The sequence below is a fragment of the Chelonia mydas genome, chromosome 10, assembly GCF_015237465.2.
Source record: "Chelonia mydas isolate rCheMyd1 chromosome 10, rCheMyd1.pri.v2, whole genome shotgun sequence".
Taxonomy (NCBI): Eukaryota; Metazoa; Chordata; order Testudines; family Cheloniidae; genus Chelonia; species Chelonia mydas.
In genome coordinates, this window is record NC_051250.2 from 66,369,156 (window position 1) to 66,390,988 (window position 21,833).

Below are 21,833 nucleotides of genomic sequence, written 5' to 3' on the forward strand. Positions count from 1 at the left end.
CTTGCAAGTAGTAGGTAGGTACCCAGGGCTGCTGAATCCTGCCCCCTACCATCAGAAGCAACTCTGGCATACAACACCACTCACCAATTTGTCCAGCTTCCTCTTCAAACTAATTAAGTTGTTTGTCCTCACAACTCCTACTGAGAGGCTGTTCCAGAACTTCACTCCTCTGATAGTTAGAAACCTTTTAATTTTCAGCCTGAATTTGGTCAGGGCTAGTTTATACTCATTTGTTGTGGTGCCAACATTGTCTTTTAGCTTATATAGCTCTTCCCTCTCCCTGGTTTTACCCCTCCACTCGTAATGTGTTTACAAAGCACAATCATATTCCCCTCAGCCTTCTTTTTGCTAGGCTTAATAAGTCAAGCTCTTCCAGTCTCCTCTCGTAAGATAGGCCCTCCATTCCCCTGATCATCCTAGTAGCTTTTCTCTGCACCTGTTTGTTTGAATTCATCTTTCTTGAACATGCTTGATCAGAATTGTACACGGTATTCTAAATGAGGTCTTACCCGTGCCTTGTGCAATGGCATTAATACTGCTCTATGTCTACTGGAGATGCCTTACCTGGTACATCCTGGGATTGCATTTGCCTTTTTTGCAGCCTCATCACATTGGTGGCTGAATGTCATACTTTGATGGACCAACACACACAGCTGTCTCCTCCTCTGTTGCTTCTAGCTGAGGAACCCCCAGCTTGTAGCAGAGATTCTTATTATTAGACCATAAGTGCATGACCCTGCACTCTGTGCTACTGAATTTCATTCCATATCTGTTACCTCTGTTTTCAGTGTCATCTAGCTCTTCCTGTATAATATGCCAATTCTACCATGCAGTGATGATGCCCCCCAACTTTGCATCATCAGCAAATTTCATTAGCACACTCCTGCTTTTTGTGCCCAGGTCATTCATAACAATATTGGATCAGATTGATACTAAGACTGATCCTTGAGGAACTCCACTGGAAACCTCCCTCCACCCCAGTAATTCACCTGTCAATACAACCCATTGCCCTCTCCCCTTTAGCCAGTTCCTTATCGACCTTACAGGTTTTGTACATCTTCTACATTTAATAATTTCCCATGTGGTACCAAGTCAGATGCTTTACTGAAGTCCAAGTATATTAGATGTACTGCATTCCTGTCATCTAAAAAATCTAGTTATTTTCTCAAAGAAGGAAATCAGATTAGTCTTGCACGATGTACCTTTTGGGAAACCCATATTGCTTTACATCCCCTTTTCAGTTTATCTTCATTATTTTTTCTTTGCATACTACTGAGGTCAGACTAACAGGTCTGTTATTGCCTCAGTCACATTTTTTCCCCTTTCTTAAATATAAGTACAATGTTAGCTATTCTCCAGTTGGTACTACCACCAAATAGGTAGATTTATTAGAAATCCTTGCTACTGGACTAGCAATCTCATGTGTCGTTTCTCCAGTATTCTGGGATCAGGGCTGGCTCTAGGATTTTTGCCGCCCCAAGCAAAAAAATTTTTGGCCACCCCCGCTTTTTTTCTGTGCCCCCCCCCGCCCCAACTCTGCCCCTTCCCAAACCCTTTCCCAAATCCCCGGCTCTGCCTCCTCCCCCAGGTGTGCTGCATTTCCCTCTCCCCCCATTGCTTCCTGTGGCTCCCACCCTGCAACCCCCGCCCTAGCTCACCTCCGGTCCGCCTGCTCCTCTGAACACGCCACCGCTCCGCTTCTCCCCCTCCCTCTCAGGCGAAGGAGAGGCAGCGCATTCAGGGGAGCAGGCGGAGTGGAGGTGAGCAAGGGTGGGGGGAGCGCAGGAAGTAACAGGCGGGGGGTAGAGGAACCGCTCCCTGTCCCAGCTCGCCTCCGCTCCACCACCGCCGCCTCCCCCGAAACAGCTGTTTCATGCGCGGCAAGCCTGGGAGGGAGTGGGGAGAAGCGGAGCAGTGGTGGTGCGCTCAGGGGAGCAAGCAGAGGCGAGCTGGGGTGGCGGGGGCACATTTCTAGGGGCAGCATGGCCGGCACCAGAATGCCGCCCCTAGAAATGTGCCTCCCCAAGCACCCGCTTGTTTTGCTGGTGCCTACAGCCAGCCCTGTCTGGGATGCAAATTATCCAGTCCCCTGATTTGAATGCATTAAGCTCTGAAAGTTTTGCTTCCACATCCCATGTAGTAATTTCCATATTTGTATACTCATTTCCATCATCCATTCTGGCTTCATACCCGTGTTCCATATTATCATCCTTATTGAAATCCAAGGCAAAGTATTCATTGAGTTTTGGGGCCATATCTAGATTAACTTTAATCTCCTCCCCAGCATAGCAGCCCAACCTCATCCTTCCTTATTCTCCTTTTATTTATATAACTAAAACCCCTCTGTTATTTATTTTTAATTTCCTTGGTAAGAGCTATTTCAGCTGGACTCTTAGCAATTTTCACTTTATTCTTGTATTTTCTAACCTCCAAAATGTAGCTTTCTTTGCTGATCAGTCCCCTTTTCCATTTTCTGTAGAATCTCTGCTTACTCCTAATAATCTTTTTGATATGCTTATTCATCCAGTTGGGTCTTTCCCAACAAGTTGTTTCCTCTTGCTCAAGATGCAGATAGTTTGGGGGTTTTTTTAATAGTTGATTTAAAGAAACTCCAAGCCTCCTCCACATTTAAATCCTTGAGCCTTTCAGTCCAGTTGATTTCTTTAAGTAATTCCCGTAATTTCCCAAAGTCTTTTTCCCAGTCACAAACCATAGTTGTCAGTCTGGTTTTGGTTATCGTTCCATTTAATTTAAAGTGAATCAACTCATGATCACTTGATCCAAGTTTATTTTTTATGACTAGCCCTTCTATGATATCATAGCATCATAGAAGTGTAGGACTGGAAGGTGGTCTAGTCCAGTCCCTTGCACTCTAGACTGGACTGAGTATTATGTCTTCACTACTCACCAAAACCAAGTCTAAAATTGCATCGTGTCAGTGATGATTTGATTAAGAAAACTATTATCTGTCACATTCAGGGATAACTGGTCCTTACCAGTATTAGTAGCATTTATTCTCCAATCTATATTTGAGAAGTTAGTCTCCCATTATGACATGATTCCCAGTAGTATTAAAGAGCTCTCTATCCATATCTGAAGTCAGTTGGTTCAGTTGTCTGTGTCAGGCATTTCAACACTGGCCTTGCTTCTGATGTGAAAGTAAACCCAATGCAGATTCTAAAATTCCTAGGGGATCTTGGCAGAGCAAGGCTCTATCATTTCTGGAACAGTAAGATGGCCTCAGTGTATTTTTAAAGTTTACAGTAAGTGTTTCTTAAATTTTAACCTTTGGGAGCAAGAAGGTAAGGAAGCTGCTAATTTCAATGTTTAGACCAAATTCTGCAGTTTATTATTGCTCAAATGGAGATTGCTTAGTTCATATTTTATATAATAAATTTGGTAACAAGAGATTTGTTCTTTTATTTTTCTGAAACCTACTTACCCATCTATGGCTAGGAATATACTTTAAAATTGGGAATGCTTCTATTACAGTAGATCTGACTGCCTTTATTGAAGTTTCTAAATAATTGTCTGAATTGTCCTTAACTTTATTTGTGTAAGGCAAGGTTATTAAATTTTTGCTCTTTGGCTATCTAGAATGCTGCTTGGTTCAACAGTCACTCCTTACAATAGCAGTGAGAGAAAAAGATCAGTGAGGCAGAGGTAAAGTAACAGTGTTGGCTAAATGTAACAGACTAGACATTTACTTATATTCTGCATTACAGGATTACTTTAAATTTTGTCAGTAGCAGGATGATAATCCATTTTGACATAAGTGATATCTAACCAATGGAATATTACTGGCATGGTGCTGTTTTAAACAATACTTTGATGATTTTGTCTCTTTTGGCTCAGACGTCCCTGGGTTTTCTGTCTTGGTTCAGCTTTCACAAGGCTTGCAATGGAGCTAAGTATACCAGCACTGCTCTGATTTAAGAGGAGTTTACAGTGACCTTTGTATATGTTACCATTTTTCATTTTTTTACACCATAACAATTGAATTACAATACCCAAGATTCCTTTTAAATGATTGATTTGGGGCATACCCTTGGAAGAAAATAAGATCAGATCTTGATCTCTTCTGAGCTCAGTTAACTTGTTTCTTAAGAATCATCTGGATTGGTAAATGAGGCGAAGAAAGGAGATGGCCATAGAAATAATTAATGCAAACTTTTAAGGCTACTGCTCAGTGAGGTTTATCCCCAGCGGGTTGAATCAGGTGATCCAACAATGATATTGCTTATTTTTTAAATAAGTTTAATGCTAGCGCAAAGTGCCATGTTGACAGGAGTGAAAAAAGAAGTCCTTTGTGTATCCCTAGAACAAGTATAAAATTGACTGCAGCAGTGTAAGCATCCCAGCCCGGGTCTGTCTGTCTATTTGCCTATTTAAAAGTATCCTTAAGGAACAGGACAGTGACAACCAACACATTTCCCATATAGTAAGCCACCGATCATCAATTGGTAACAGCTTTTGGTCACTAGTGACTTGGTTTAAACGTAAACTATTTACGTAGAGGTAAATGGTCCATTCTCAGAACCATCTAGTTTCAGACAAACTTAAAAATAGTTGAATAAACTTAAGAAGTACTCTTGTGGCTCTGCAGAGAACTTTCGCTAGTATCCCGTTGATCTCAGCAGTGCTGTGTAAATGGACTAGGTAAGGATCCAGGAAATTTTGTTTGATATGTGGAGCAAACAGATGGTTACATGTTCATTAGTTTGGGTGTTAAGACATGGCCTAATTTCTTGAAATTGCCTGGGTTTATTCATACAGCTGAGATCAAGGTAAATATTTTTGTCTATTTTAAAGACTCTTCTAAACTGGAGCGGAGGTTCGTGTAGTTTCTAATTTGTCTCATGGTGTTTACTGGCAATATATTCATCCTCTTACTGGAGACTGTGTGTGTGAGAGAGAGAGAGAGAGAGGATGAGTGATTGGTTAGGGTTCTGCAGCACCTTTTGATAGGATGCACCATTCTTACATGAGGTTGTATGTTCCTGTTTAGCTATATGAGGCCTAATTCTATGCCCACTGATATCAATGGGAGTATCTCCACTGACTTCGTAGAGCACTGAATCAGGTTCTTAATTTCTAGTACAGAGATTTAAGGTTCTTAATTACATAAGTGGGTTTGCTATGGGTTGATTGGTTGAAATGATCTGCTGTTGAGATAACTGACTGTATATATAATCATTTCAATAAAGCTTTGACGAATATTTTTTGTGTTCAGTCAATCTATGATTGTACTGAGGTAGATGTTGATTCATGTTCTGTATCATCTTAGGGAAGCTATTTCTTTTACTTCATTTTATCCACAATATATCTTTCATTCTTTAGTGATATTAGTAGCATATTTACATTATGAGTTTACAGTAGGTAATAACTAAGCATTAGCTTTGTGGAACACAGAAATCACCTGATTGTGATGTTCTCATTCCATGTGTAATTGATGGCTGCTGTTCCTCATAGAGTGTAGTTTGTTTATAAAAATTCTGATTTTCTTAGGATAGCAGTTCCATCATGTAAATGCACTAGCAATCATGGATTTGTCATCGTTTGTCTCTTGGTTACAGAAGATCTGCACAGTGTGTCTTTTTTTTTTTCCCCCCAGGGAAAAGTTTTTTAGAAATTTCAAACATTGAAGGGTAAAAGTAGGATGTAAATAGAACAGCCATTAAAGAATTGTACTGAAAACAGAGGGGAATGCTTGAGAAAATTGCTACTTGATTTTCCCATTCTTTCATCATGAAGCACAGGCTGGATATAGATTCAGAATAATGAACAGAACCACAATTCTTTTAAACAGGATATGGTTAGCCCTTAATTCTGATTATATTACATTTTAACTGTGGCCTGTTTGGATTAAGGAATTGCCACATTCCAAAATATTGCTTGTTGGGGATTTTGGATAATTCTGCGAAATGGAAAGGCAGTGTGTTTTATAAAGCAGGGAATAGGGAGGAACATAATTTTATTCATTTTTCAAAGAAATCAAAGTTTGTTGGGGGAAGTCTACTCTGCTTCTGTTGAAGTCTGTTGGAGGAGCCTCAGGCTCCCTAATTAAGTGGTTCAATTTTCAAATAGCTTTAAAATTACTTCTTAGGTCTTTAGTCTTGGTCCTCTTTTAAAAGTTACTAGAATAATTCCAAGTGACTTCACTGCAGCCAGAATTTGGTTGTAAAACTCAAGACTTGATTCACCTCCAAGATTGCAGTGCTTGGGGGGGTGTAATTTTCAAATGCTCATGAGACGTCCTGATGGTATGGTAATGGTGACCACATAAGTACCTCAAAAAGAGGTCTAGAGAGAAACACAGTGGTGTCTAAGCTCATACAACAATTTGATAGAACGCAGTGTGATCAAAAAGGCAATTCTTTCACAGGCTGCCCTAGGTCTAGATATGCATTTTATTTTGCTTTTGGTATTGTTTCTTCTTACCTTCTACTTCTCTCTGTCCCGTTTTCTCATTTGGGGGTTGGTCATAGCACTTATGAAAGAGATGGGTCTTGCATATAGACCTGAAAATGATCAGAATCTCACTCTGCCTGATTTCCTTTGGAAAAGTATCCCACAGCAGAGTCTGCCCTTGTCCTGCCACAGCACAGTAACAGAAATGCATCCATATATTTCAACACTCTTCTGAATGATAAAAAGCTACTCGGTCTCTGATGTGTCATGCTCATTTTCAATAAAACCATGGAACTATTCACAGTGGCCCTGATCCTGATAGGTGCTGAGCCTCTGCAGATCCCTGTGACCTCAGTGAGAACTGTGAATAATCACCAGTTCTTGAGGTGTCTTTGTTTGTATAGGAAATGAGTATTGATAATATGATGTGTTTTTAATTGTATCTAAGAGAAATTGTTAAAAGTAACCAAATTGGAATGCATACAATAACTTATGCAAAAGTCAAAATACTGTTGTTTTGCCAATGAAAACAGTTTAAGATCCTTCTCATACCAAATGGTCTAATGTGCAGACTGATAGATTTCTTGACAGTCTGTAGTACTGGGAAGTACATTTCCTGTGCAGGGATTATCATTTGTGTACCCTGCTAGGACAAAATATAATGTGCTCATCTGCAAAATTTCAGACTATGAACAACTGTGAATTATGTTTTAAATTCACTTCGCAGCAACTCCATCTTGGGGGCATTTAATATTAATATTATGGGGGAAGAAAAAAGACTGCTTAAAATTTTGAATGATAAACTAGGATTACTGGCTTTTTTTTTGTACTTTATATCATCTTCCATAATTCCTTCAGAATCTTCTTAGCACCTTGTCTCTAGTTAAAGAAACTATTCAGGCTGCTGTGTTAATGGATATGGCAGCTTTTTTACATTGGACTACTTCAGTGATGCTTTTACTGATGCTTATTATTGTTGTTAGTTGCATTTATTGTTATTATACATTATTTATAATAATTTATTACTATTCTAGTTGTATTACAGTAGCTCCCAGAGGCCTCAGCTGAGTAAAGGGCTAATTTTTATGCTTATAACTTAGTCAGGGACAGTCTCTGCCCCCAAAGATTTTACGGGACAGGTAATGGATGGGACAAAGGAAGTATTATCTCTAGTTTACAGAGCGGGAACTGAGGCACAGAACATAAGCGAACGCAAGTATATATCAAAGCCAGGACTTAGACCCAGCTTTCCTAGTCCCAGTTCAGTGCCTTAATCACAGGACCCAACCTGCCTCTCAAGTCTTCCCTTTCTTTCCTGGAAACAGTTTGCTGGACATCCAGACTTCTCCAGTAGATAAGTGGGCTGCCAGACATCCAGTCCAAGTGTGGCTGAATTGTGGGGTCCCACTCTTTGGGAGATATGCAATGAGCCAGGCTTGTCATCTGAAGGGTGCACGTTAGAGGGACTGAAAGGTGTCTAAAGCACAGCCTGCCCTGTAACCATGACACCACCACATCCCCATTCTGGCATTTGAGTATTGGAATATAACTGCCTGATACCTAGGGTTGGCAGAATACAATTTTTTAAAATTTTGACGGAAAATATATATTTTTGTTTTAAGCAAATTTTTAGATTTAAATAAATAATGTTCATAGTTGTGGGATATTATGGGAGGAGCTCAGATAACGGGGAGGTTGTCAGACCAATAATTATTTAATGACAGATGTTGAGATTCAATAAGTTAAAGCTTTATAACCATTAAAATACAAATTGTTCACATCATCTGTCAAAATATACAAAGTAAGTATCTTTAAATTAAACTCAAGCAGCATTTTTCTTTGCTATCTGTACATTTTTATTATTATGGATGGAAATTTTGTCATTGGTTTGTGTGTGTACAGTGACATTGATGTTTACCAACATTTACTGATAAAAATCTAATCCTTCCATCCCTATTAGTACTACAGGAAATGTAGGAAATAGTAAGATGGCACAGAAAAACCATGCACACTTTCTTTGTGCTCTCTTGAGAGCTACATTTTGAAGCATGTAATAAAGGGGGAAGTAGATAACAGACTTCAGTGTGGGGTTGGACAGCACAAACCAATAACTGTAAAACAATGGGCCTGGTATTGAGGAAACCTCATGTTCAAGTAGCCTGTTTCTTTTCTCATTGTAACTATCACATCTTTTTCATTAAAATATTAACTTAATCTGAAACATAAATCTTTGAATATGAATCTTGTTGCCATGTACCAGAGCAGTAATCTTCCAAAGGTAAATAATCAGCAAAAGAATGTAAAATACTCCAAGCAAATTCAGTTACTTTTTTTTTCCCCCCCGCATTTACAGACCTCCAGAATTGCACGTTCTGATGAAGATAAAGAAGGGGCCTGGGATGCGTGGGGAGCATGGAGCGATTGCTCGCGGACTTGTGGAGGGGGAGCATCATATTCTCTAAGGAGATGTTTAAATGGCAGGTTAGCCCCATACCTACAGCTATGGTTTTACTCCTCATCAACTATGGTGTGATTTCCTCTCCTCCCATACTATGTTGGGAAGTATTGTTGTATTCTCTTTGTGAACCAATGACTGTGCGTGTGTGTGAAATCTAGTGTTTTTTATAAATCTCTAGGAGTAGTCAGATAAATAATTTAGGCCCCAATTCAGGAAAAAATGTAAGTACATGGTTAACTGCTGTGCTGAACAGGGAGGCTTTCTTGAGTTGGGGCTTTAAATGATAAGAATGATTCAATGTTTTTTTATAACATTAAGTGAGTCATTCTTGCTATTTAAGGCCCTGATTCAGGAAAGCATCCCTATTCAGCACAGCAGAAAAGCCCCCTCCAGTATAAAAAGGGATATGCAAGTCTATGTCAAACTAGCTGTATACTTTAGCCCAGTGTGTAAGGGGAAGATTGCCTGCGACCACCTTCTTATCAAAAACAACTCATTCCACATGCAGGAGATGTATCATATTGCTTCTCTCCCTTGTGGCTCCTGTCCTCTTTGCCCTGCTGGGGCCATGAAGATCTCAGAAGTTACAATAGTCCTGTAGGCTGGAGTAACTCCCATGGGCAGCTGTCTTCTGTGGCTTTCCCATCCCCAGTCGCTGGAGATGGGTAATGGCCCGTGGGGGCTTTGTCCCATTTAGTAGTGGTGATGGGCTTCAAATTCTCCCTGCCCTCCCATGCAGTTCTAGGGGGTTTCAGTCCATCCATCCCATACTAACAACTGTAGTTTCTCCTGTGCCTATCCCTGGATGAGCAATGGTGGACTGAACAGGAACTCTTAATCACTGTGGCCTCAGATCTCTCTCTCTCTAGCTATACTTTATAAAGGAAGTATAGAGAACAAAGACTTCAGATACACAGTGCATTTAAATTTTTCCTAGATCAGACTGCTAGTGAACAGCCTGTCCCCAGTAGTACCTGGATATCTTCCCCTGAGTTTAACATTGTGTGATCAGACTGCATGACGAAGGGGGTATCTGTAGAATGTGTAGTAAGCAGGGTGGATTGATTTAAATCAAAGCAATTTAAATTGCTGATTTTAAGCATGATTTAAATCTGAAAGCAGGAAACCTTCATTAAAGTTGATTATTTTAATTGTATTTTGTATTTGTATCTTTTAGTAATTTTCCTAAAGAAAGGTTGATTGTCATCAGTTGGCAACCATTAGAACATATCCATTTGGAACTAAATGTAGCCTTTACACTAAATTTTGGGGCTTCATTTTGATAGCCAGAAGAATACACTATATTTATATGTATTTATTTAAGCAGTTATTTAACTTAACTTATATTTATTTAGATTCTTAATTTTTATATTTTTATTATATTAGAAAATGGTGAATGATGCATTTCTTATTTACTAGAGGATGATTATTTTTTCCTTGTGATTTGTGTTAAGCTGCATTTGGATGGGAATTCAAATACAATTATAAATGCACAAAACCAGCATTTTAACGTGTTTTTAAAGCTATCTTAAAAGTGCTGGATACATAAGAAAAAATGGACTTTGAAATGTTTTAAATTTTAAAACAAACTGATACATTAAACAAAGGAAGTATCTCTAGATAATGAATTGAACTGATTGTTTCTGGTCACCATGTCCTCAAAGATTTTAAAACCAGTAGATCTTGCCTTCTCACACCTTGCCTTTATCCACAGATCGGAAGAAGAAAACAAACTTTCCTACCTTGACATCTCCCAGTTGCTTTTTAAACTTTGAATTAGTCAGCCATTGAACTGGATTAGTTGAATTAACTGAAGACAATATTCTCTCTGCACTTGCAGAAGAGTCAACTGCTGTCAAAAGCTGGTTTAATTCTTCAACAAATTCTGTTGCCAGGTGCTTAAGTCAGTGACTTCCACCATTCAGGGATTTGACTTTCTTTAAAACTTGGCAGCAAACATGTACTGCTTAATAATATTTTAGTATTCAATTTAAATTATTTTAATAGATTAGTCCTTGACATAGGTTGTCAATTTCAACACTAATTTTAAATAGGTTTATTGTTTTAAATAAACCTGCACTAAATTAAATTTTTATTTAAATTAAGGTAAATAAATCCATTTATTTTTAAAAAAATAATTGATTTTATCCGCCCTGCTAATATAGCATTCCACATCTGTGAGAGAAGGGCTACTTACCCATAACCTCGCAGGCCAGAAAGCTCACACAAATCTCACAAACAAACCTTGATTGGGCCTGGGAGGAAACTGCCCTCAGTGAAGAGTCTGTAAAAACAAAACAAACAGAAAACCAAACAAACCACCAAACAGTACAAAAGTATTTGACTATAACCCTTTAAATTCAATATTCCTAGAAGTGTAAAGATGGATTAATATAGGTCCTGACCCTGTGGTCCTTTCACCCAAGAGTAATCCAGTGGGTCTGTTACTATAAGAAAGAATTACGGACATGGTTAAGGGTTTCACCATTCGGTCCATAATTGTTTTTGTTATTGAATTCCTGCTGATTTACATTGTTCAAAACCTTTATTAATTGTATTTAAATTCCCATTTTGTTATGATTGCACAATATATGGTATGATAGCCAGAAAGTCAACTTCTCTTAATGAAGGCTTGTAATGTGATATGCCAGTCAAGTCCCAGCAATATGAAATACATGGCTAAAGCTGACCATTATTAAAACAGTTCCTGTTTCCCAGTGTGCATTTTGCACAGGGATCTTTGAATGTACTAACATTTGCAGAAAACAGCCGCAATACTCTATCAATGTGTTAGTAACTGTGAAATGAATGCAATAAATTGTTGCAATATAAATTCCAGTGTGGTTTCATTAATATTTTTAATATATTCCCCTGTGGGAAAAACACATGTTTTCTATACCTTGACAAATTTATAGTTTCCAAGCTTTTTTTGTGTATTTTTTTTTATTATTGTTCTGTCCAGGAAATACACATTGTGAAACAACATTTTCACATTTTTATATGCTGAAAACATAATTAACACACACCATCTCTGTGCAAGGTAGGGAATTGGAGGCAACAAAGCAGTGCTATCCTGGGCTAGGGGAGCTGCCTCTTCAGCACAGCTGGCTTTGCTCTTGCTCCAGCCTCCACTGACCATTCTTTTTCTAGTAATATTTTTTTCAGTTTCATATAAATTTTATTGGATATTTTTCTAATTTTTTTGAAATGGAAATAATACAAAAAGAAGGAAATTCAGTACACTAGATGCAAATTACTGGGTATCACTCATTTTCTCTCCATGGAAAGCAGTTCTTTATCAACACTAAAACTATTCTAAGTTTTAGAAACAATGTTAATTTTAACTAATTGCTTATCAAGTCATTTAAAATCAGAATTTAGGATTTAGGGCTAGATTCAATCACCTGTACTCATGATGGGTAGTGCCTTATTCCATGAAAAGTTCCAGCCAGTGGGGCTGCTTATGAATTAAGTGCTCTGTGTAAGGGTGGCAAACCTAGCCCTTAATCAGTGGTGTGTAAGCCTCCACTGATACATATATAAATACAAAGAGGTTACAGTGCTTAAATGAAATGACAGTTATACGACAATTCCCTTTTTAAATCAGTGCCATTTCAGCTTCCAACAGAAGACTGTAAAAGACTTGAATTGTCTAGGCTACATGCATTTCATTTTATGGTCATTGGAGAAATACGTACATTACCTTTATAGTGTTTCAGTTCAAATAAGACTGGTATGAGTCTAGAGGAAGTTTTTCTAATGCATTCTGCTCATTTGGCTGTGGGTCAGGAGAATTGCGCACACCACTGGAGAAAAATGGGAGAGAAAAGGAAGAAGTTTGGGTTGAAATGCAGGCGGCTGTTTCTTTGCAAAAACAAAAATGATCAAAATGAAATCAATACACATTAGTTATGTGCAGAATGTAGATTCTTCTCTGACTTGCCCCACGTACATCAGAAGAAATTCTATTGAAGTCCATTGAGTTAGGCTCAGAATCAGGTGTAGGGTACACTGTGAAACCTTCTCAGAAAGTAAATTTGTCTTTCATAAACTTTGCAAAGGGTTAGGATCACAATATAAATGAAACCTAACAGGAAAAGCCAAACTGTGTTTCATAAGGTGGACAGCAATGTAACCTATTCAGTTCCCAAAACCTATGGTGGAGGTTTGTGTTTAAACCTTGCATTTTGGGGACAGATTATGTAACGGCTGTAGTAATAAAATTCCAGTTTTCAAGAGAATAACTAGTTGTAAAACATGCTATTTTTTTAACTATTACTTCTAGTCAAAGCCCTTGTGTTTTTCAGGAATTGTGAAGGTCGGAATATTCGATACAAAACCTGCAGCAATAACGTGAGTCTGGCCTGTAATTTAGTTTTACTACTTTTCTTATTTCTTCAAATCAAATAATACGTAAAGTTTCATAAATTCTAATTCTTGTTTGAAATCTAATGGTGGATCATTTTCTTCCCATTCTGTATTATTGCCCACTGTTAAAGATTTGACTCTTTGCCTAATTGACACTATCAGGTTTCGAATTTACGTTTCCTGAACGGACATTATATTGTGGAATTTTATGCCATTTATGATTGAGAATATTTTATGTGAATTATTAGGCTAATTAATCTGTTTTCATCCTAAACTAGCTAGTACCTTTGCCTTTCAGATGAGGCATAAAACTGAGTTCTTGAGCACTTGTGGTCATGAAAGATCCCATGGCACTTTTCACAAGAGCAAGGACACTAACCCCTGTGCCCTTTTCAAATTTCAAATTGGGTAATTACTACCAGTATTTCCTCTGCACTGTCAGGCCCAGATTTTCTTGCTTACACACACAATTTTGTATATTATATTTCATGCGCAATTCCCACAATTGTGTAAGCAGTTTCAGTAAATTCATATATGAGTTGACATGTGGGTATGCTGTTGTCATAACTGCGATAATTGCATGTGGAAATTTTGCATGCATTTTTGCACATGTGTTTATGAAAATCAATTGTATATGGCACACTTCATAGAATTATAGAAGATTAGGGTTGGAAGAGACCTCAGGAGCTCATCTAGTCCAATCCCTTGCTCAAAGCAGGACCAATCCCCAACTAAATTATCCCTGTGTTGTGCTAAATTGTCTTGTTATGTTGTTTTGTGCTGTTAAATAGCTGTCACATTTCTCCCAGAAGTTGCTGCATTTCTTTGGTTTGTAGTTAGTAAAGTACTTTGTGATCCCTCTGAATAAAAGCCTATGCGTAAATGTACTGTAAATTGTTATAGGTTGGTTTCATGACAAGCAGTCAATTCCTATCATGGTTTACCTCCCAAAGTAATTTAATCCCATTCAAGACAGGAGGGAAGGTTGTTAAAAAATTAAGACAGAAGCATATAGTTTTATTATTTAAAAAGATCCCCATTTATGTTTTGTTGTTGTGAACTTGATTCAGCCCCACTGATTCTGGGGAAGGGGCAACTGTTTTCACACAAGCACCCCTTAACCAGTGAGGCTTGCAGTGCAATTTTACCCAGTGAAGTGCAGATGGTGCCAGCCTCAGTAGTGGGCAGCGGTAAAGTGTGACTATCAGAGGCCTGATATTGGTGGCTACACAGGAGATATGGTGAATCACTACATCTCCAGGGAGCCCTGGCTACACCCAATACTCAACACACCACACCTACTTTCTCTGATGTGCCATCTGGCTATCAGGGTCTGTGGATGACCGGTACTAGTGACTGGGACTTCTGACCTGTTGTGGTGTTTAGGAATCAGAAATGAATGGATAGGTCAGGAGTCAGCTGCTGGAGGCGGGGTCAGACAGGAAATAGGAGCTAAAGCCAAGGATCAGCGCTGAGTTGGAAGCCAAAGAGCCTTAGCCTAGGGTTGGCACCAGAGCAGTCAGTCACCAAGGTGACAGTGTTCAGGGGCAGAACAAGGCTGAGGGCAGGAACTGGGATGGGTCAAAGTCAGGAAACAGGATGAGGCAGGGAGTCAGGTTGCATATGGCAGACTCTGTATCAGCAGCAAGCTAGGTTCCACTTGTTGCACAGATAATTTCCTATGTCTCTCTCCAGCTTAAATACTGGACCCAGCTCAATCAGGGACTCCAGAGATCCTCCAGTCAGGTCCCTGTGGGTGGTACCTTTAGTGGAGTGTGAGGCCCTAGGGCTCCCAATTCTCCAGTCACTAGTAGACCCCTGCAGAATGGGGCACACAAGCACCTTGAATTGCTTTGATACCATGCACCCCAGCTTGCGCTTAACTTTCCACCACTGGGGCCAGAAGCCCAGGTTTCTGCTGGCAGAAGCTAGTGGAAACCATTTGAGTCAAGCCCAATGCATGCAAACATTGGATTCTGGAAATAAATCCAGTCACTCACCCTTTCAAGAGTAAAAGGGTAATATCAGCTAATATCAGCTACAACAGCTATGATCCCAAAATGAAAATACCATGTACAAGAAAATAACATAAGTAGTTTGAGCTGTCATAAACAAAAATGCAGCCAGCAAGTACTCAGGCACTAAAATAAACAAGCCACTGTATAAATTATACATTTGGTGCATTCCTGATCTGGATAAACTCTGTGCCGTGTATAAAGAAATAATGCCTAGGCTCATTTGAACATATGTACTGTAACTCTACCTATACACTAATACAAAAAATTAAACATAAAATCTGTGACTCATCGTGCAAAAGCAACAACAGAAAAAAAATACACATGCAGCATATAGAAAAAGGGAAGAAACATTTGAGACCCATCTGTGAGCATCTTTATGTAATAAACGGAGGGCTGCATTTTCGAAAGCTTGAGCAATCACAAAGTTAGAGCTATTGCGGGCACTCAGGATTTAAAGGATGATGCATTTAAAGGATTGATTTTGAGAATTAACAGTCTGGTTTATAAAATTGAAGTAGTTAGATATTCAGGGTGAATTCCTAGTCCCACTGAAATCAATGAGTGTTTGAATTTTATATTTTAAAGTGACAGGTGGCCCCAAACTGGAACCTTGAATCTGAATCCCTTTGAATGTTGTGGTAGTTCAGAATCTGATTGAGGTCTGAACCTGCCTTTACAGTTCTGGTTCTGTGCCATGTCTGGAAGGAGCCTAGTTTCCAATTTCAGTTCAGATGTGGCCAGAATCTCTCAAGGACCACTGTTCTCCTGAGCTTTCAGCATAGATGATGGGAAAACTCCTGAGAAGAGTTGCTGTGGTGAGATTACCACTTATTTGGGCTGAAATCTCAAGAAAAGAGCTCATAACATTTTGGCCCCACTGAATTAAAACCTGAACTCTAGTCCCGATTTTAGCTTGAATGCAACCCTCCAGCCTACATCTAATCCAGATCTGACCAATCCAGCCCGACTTTATTTAAAATGAATTGTTATATCTATAGTATTATTTTAAAAGAATACTTCTTCTATGAGCACAATTTTAGTTTGAAAATTAGGATTTTATACCATCTTCTTTCTGTGTTAGTAGGTGTTATTGTTAACCACATGAGAAATTCAGTATATATACTGCATAAAACTGATTGTCTGCAAATGTAATTTTGCTACATGATACATTGCACCACTAAAATCTATATTGAGGAGTACAAATGAAGCACAACTTAATATATATGTGATTTTAATGAAAAGAACAAGAATCATTTTACCAGAAAATTGGTTTCATCTGGATTTCTAATAAAATAGTAGTAAGTTCACAAAACTCAAGCACCGTATGGAGGTCCCAGAGTAATATTCATGATATTTCAATCAGAAAATGAGTTTGAACAAAAGAAATCTACATTATAAACCTACATTAATCTACATTATAAACCTGCTTACCTTTTTTGATCATAACTCTGATTCCAGTTACTTGATTCTTTAAAAATGTATGCATGTGTCAAACCTTTTTATGGGTACTTCAGAGAAATAAACTATATAGGCTATTCATTATACGCTACCCAGTGAGATTTTCAATCTTTCTTAAGCCCTCTGTTTTATATTTCCATTTTCATATACACTGTTAAATTCTAATGCTATGATGTGCAGTATGTGGAAGTGTTAAAGATAATCCCTTAGGGTCCTATTCATAGAACAAGTTATTTGGGACATTTCTGCATACATTTTGTGTTCTTATGTGCCAGAAAGTCACGTTTATTTGCCAGAGTGACTTTCCCCGAGTCAGAAATAACACTATGTAGTAACAGAGATTTGCCCACACAAACTCCATTATCAACTTCCATTATGCACAGATAATTCTTACACCTGTTCAAAATACAGTGCATTCAAATCTTGCCCATCGTGCAGGAGGTCAGACTAGATGATCATAATGGTCCCTTCTGACCTAAATATCTATGAATCTATGAAATCCTCTCCTTCGCTTTCACATATTAATCACTAAGTAATGTTAACCTCATTGTACCCCACTCTGAGCATCTTGGCTGACCTATAAATATTTTTAGTCCAATAATATTTCTATCTGTATATCTCTCATCTATGTTCCTGTATCACTCACTTTTAATTTTAGCTGTAGCAATCATGCCGCTGATGCACTCATCACCGTAGAACCTATGGCTCTCAGGCCACACGTAGCTGATTAGTGCAATCACTTCCCTCAGGCCGCCTTTCATGCCTGTTTTCTGAACTTTTGAACCTCTTTCCATTCACATCTTCTCTCCTTTCCTTTCTGTTTATCTAATCGCCCTCTTCCCACAAAATTGGAACTAACGTTTGCAAACCGTCATATTTTTCACAAATCATTATATTGTTCACTCTGCTTGTATCCTCTACGTCCCTTTCTTCCCACCTCTTGTCTATCTTCTCTGTTTAGATTGTAAGCTCTGCTGTCTCTATATATGTGTACTGTACATAGCACAACAGGGCCCCGATCTTGGTTGGTCTCTAGGTGCTGCTATAATACAAATAGTAAATAATAAAAATGTAGTTCTTTGGGGTCACTCCTGGGGCACTTGTTGAGTCTCTATGTTTGAGTAAAGCTGAAATGTGAGGCAGGTGGAGTGAGCAAAGAAACAAGAGCTGCCATGGTTCCTTCATGTCCCTCCAAGTAGCCAAGAGAGAATAGGGAAAAAAGAGAAATATCTCTTCTTTCAAGCAGCAAGAAGTGAGTGGGAGGAAAAAGTAGCTGTTGTGTAGTGTTGAGCTGGTGGGAGCTGCAAAATAACCGGTGAGTGATGTCTTGACATTATGATGTTTATGTCCTGACATTGCATCAGCACCTGGTGATCATGAGTTGTAACAACATCATGTCACAACCCTGTCTAATGACATCACTCCCTACTTATTTTGTGGGTGGCTGTCTATGCTTCTGTCTGTGTGATGGAAAGGTGGCTCTGCAGCTGCTTAGAGCTGAGTGGCACTGCTCTGTAGTCTGACATGCAACTTCTAACTTGACTCAGAACTGACTTCCATAAGTTATTCTTCTCCTCTAGCTGCAACTGAATTTGCTGTGACAGAAGAGAACCGTGCTGTGCCCATAAAAACTTTAGGGTCTCTTGACTCCTCTCTGCTCTTTAGGTTCTCTTCTGTGGAAGATATGAGACAGTCAAATTCTGTTGTCAATTATAACAGTGAAAGTCCTGTGAATTTCTCTGAAGTGGGAGTGCTGCACATGAGAGAAGAATTTGGTGCAGCATATGTATGATGTTATTTGAGGTAGCCTCTGCATATTCCCATTTGTAGGAATGTGCAGAGGCAACACACTCAAAGAGCTACAGTAATTGTTAAGTTTCAGAGTAGCAGCAGTGTTAGTCTGTATTCGCAAAAAGAAAAGGAGGACTTGTGGCACCTTAGAGACTAACCAATTTATCTCAGTATAAGCTTTCGTGAGCTACAGCTAAGTAACTTCTCTTTTTCACTCACTGTGGATTTTCTAAACAAATCTGACTCATAACTGCCAAATGAAATTGCCCTATGTTAAATACAATAATAATGCAATGTAGTAACATCTTTTTGAGCTACTTTCACTGTTAAGGGTTAGTGCTGGATGAAGTTTCAAAGCACTGGCAGGGGTTTTACTGCATGGGACCCATTGACTTACAGAAGATGTTTGGCTAAAACTGCACACCAGTCTGAAACATTAAGGATTATTGTTTTAATAAAATATTTTACACGTTGTACAAAGAAGCCAGTAACATAATTTGATTACTACTTCATACTAAAACTAAAATAAACAAGGTAGAGCATTGCAAAGTGGTGTAGGCTAATGAAATGGCTTCTCTGCAGTTCATCCTGCTGTATGCATGTGGTTGAGGCGGCGGCAAGAGGATGCCTTTAAAAGGGACTCATAATCGGAGAGGAAATCTTACCCTTCTCATATAAATCTCTCTTCCAGCTACTGCAAGCTGTAGCCAGTGCTGTGAAATGTAGTTGTAAATGCATTAGCATTTTCCAGGGAGGATTTAAATCCATCAATCTGAATGGCATTGATGCATTGTTCAGGTGCAGCACGGCTAGCTGACACTTAGCAACTAGTTCCTTGAATTTAGTTTACATGTCAGAGTCTTTCATTTTTATGTCAAATGAAAATAAAACTTTGTTTGTTGGAATCAGTCTCCCATACGGTATGTACGTGTGGTTGGAATTCTTGGAAGAATATGCATTCAGTCTAACATATAGACTTTTTGACACTGGCCATACTTTTAAATGGAGTCTTTCGTGAGAGATTGTTTGACACACCAAATTCTTTTGTCAGATCCTTCCCAAAGTTCTTTTCATATTAATCTATGTATGCCTTCACTGCTGCCGCTAGAATTTTATATTATGTTTGGGTTAAATGCTTACATGTACTAAACCTTTAAAAATCGTTTATTTAAATGTTTGTAAATGAGAAATTCCATATATTTAATAATTCAGCAGTATGTGCTTGGGGAACGAAGAAATTGAGTTCTCTAAATAAAACTTAAATTACATGATCCATCATGACAAACTTGAGGTATGTTTTATTTTTAAAACTGTTTTCCCATGAAAAGGAGCATGTTTTTGTGTAAGATTATAGGACTGGGAATCAGAAGTTCTGGGCTCTACTCCTGATTCTGCCACTTGCTCCCTGTGTGAAAGTGGGCAAGCCACTTCACTTCTCTGTGTTTCTGTTTCTCTATCAGTAAAATGGGGCTAGCAAGCCATACTTTGTATGAAACTTCTTGAATGATTGTAAAACACTTTGAGATCCTGAGGTGAAAAGGAACTATGAAAGTATGAAGTATTAAATATATTGGAGACCTCATCTTAGTGATTAAAAAATATGTATTCTTTTAGAGCCAATTTTTACTACAGAATCCAATTTGAAAAACAATTTATTTGCTGTATGGACCATTGTAAAAAAGCTAGGGATATGAACTTGTGCCAGTGGGGTCACTATTATGGTAACATGCTTTACACTGTAACCTTCACAGCAAATAGCGGATTAAGCAAAATAGATTGTTTTAATCCTTAAAGTAGGACCTCTTATATGGGCTGTCTGTTAGGCTGGGCCAATCCTTCTCCAAGCCAGCGTGGGTAGTTTCTATATAATTCATCAGACACAATGATTGCAAATGAGAGGTGGTTTCTTTTTTTAAATGATTTCCTATTGTTTGTTTTTAGGACTGCCCTTCAGATGTTGGTGACTTCAGAGCAGAACAGTGTTCAGCCTACAATGATGTCAAGTACCAAGGACATTTTTATGAGTGGCTTCCTGTATATAATGATCCCAGTGCACCATGTGCCTTAAAGTGTCAAGCTTTGGGGAAACAATTGGTTGTGGAGCTTGCCCCAAAAGTACTAGATGGTACTCGCTGTAATATTGAATCCCTGGATATGTGTATCAGTGGAATATGTCAGGTATGTCAGTATTGTCTGTCTAAAGTGTCCTTTCATGAGACATTTTTCTTTTATTACAGAATATTAAGGCATGATGGAAGGCACATTTGTTTGGGTTTTGCATGTAAAATTGTTTTGTTCTGTTCTTGTTCATCTTTATACCCTGGAACATGACTACTAACATTTCTGTAGGCACTAGCAGTTCTTAAATACAACCCATTGTAGAAAGTTTTGTCTTCTACGTTTATTCATAAGCACCTAACTGTCATGGCCATAGATATTGTATAGGTTAATAATATTAAATAGCATCCATATTCAGAGCTTGGTTCTCAGACATCTAGCCAACTATAATCTGTGTACTCTATCAAAACGAGCTAGTTTGCTGTTCTCTAGTATGCCCATCACTCTGGCATCTGAGCAAATTGGATAAAATAACACTTGTTCTGAAGGAGTTTATTCTTCACCCTAGCCTTGTATTTCATTAAGGCCTCGCTCCTGTCCCCACTGAAGCAATAACAGGCTTGCTATTAACTTCCGTGGCTGCAGGATTGGGGTAATGTGTGTGTTACTCCTATTATTTATTTCTAGGGAAGCATTCCTAGCCTGTGCACCAAGTCTTCTTATTGTGAGAAGGCTTTCACAAAGACATGCTTCTGTATAGTAAGATCCAGGGAACTTCTAATTTATGGACAGAAATTCTGTAATAGAAGACCTGGCACTGAGAGAGCTTTACCCACAGCACCCAGAACCATATGCGAAGCTCTGTCAGACACCAAATTCCTGCTTAACATGGCTGCTGTGGTGTGCCTTGAAGAGAGAGCCAATGCCTGGCTGTCAGGGCCCAGCCCAGGGAGTGTTCTGTAGATTAGGAGCAAGACTAACACTGGAGTGAATCTAGTATTGGCTTGGAAATGAGTGTAGCACCCACTGCATCAGACTGAAATTTTGCTGTTGGTCTGTATTAGCTGGCAGGTGGTCCCCTGCTTGTAGAACCGAATGAAACTTTCTTGTGGCTTTTACTTTCATATCCAGGTTTAGCCCATTGCAGTACCGGAGCCTGGTGGTGATGAATGCATGGATCTCCATGGCTAGGCCTGGAACCCAAAGATGTACACAGCATTTCTGGCTACTGTTATTATGTGGGTGTCCTGGAATAGCAAGACATCCAGCAG

General features: G+C 38.8%; 1 protein-coding gene across 6 annotated transcripts in view; it reads left to right on the forward strand.

The window, feature by feature from the left end:
• Nucleotides 1-21,833, forward strand: part of ADAMTSL3 (ADAMTS like 3) — a 277,102-nt gene that overhangs the window by 118,053 nt on the left and 137,216 nt on the right. For all 6 annotated transcript variants that reach the window (XM_043524045.1, XM_043524044.1, XM_037911341.2 and 3 more), the window contains exons 4-6: nucleotides 8,765-8,892; nucleotides 13,177-13,222; nucleotides 20,446-20,682. In XM_043524045.1, coding sequence (XP_043379980.1) covers nucleotides 8,765-8,892; nucleotides 13,177-13,222; nucleotides 20,446-20,682 — 411 coding nt within the window. The remainder of the gene's footprint in view (nucleotides 1-8,764; nucleotides 8,893-13,176; nucleotides 13,223-20,445; nucleotides 20,683-21,833) is intronic.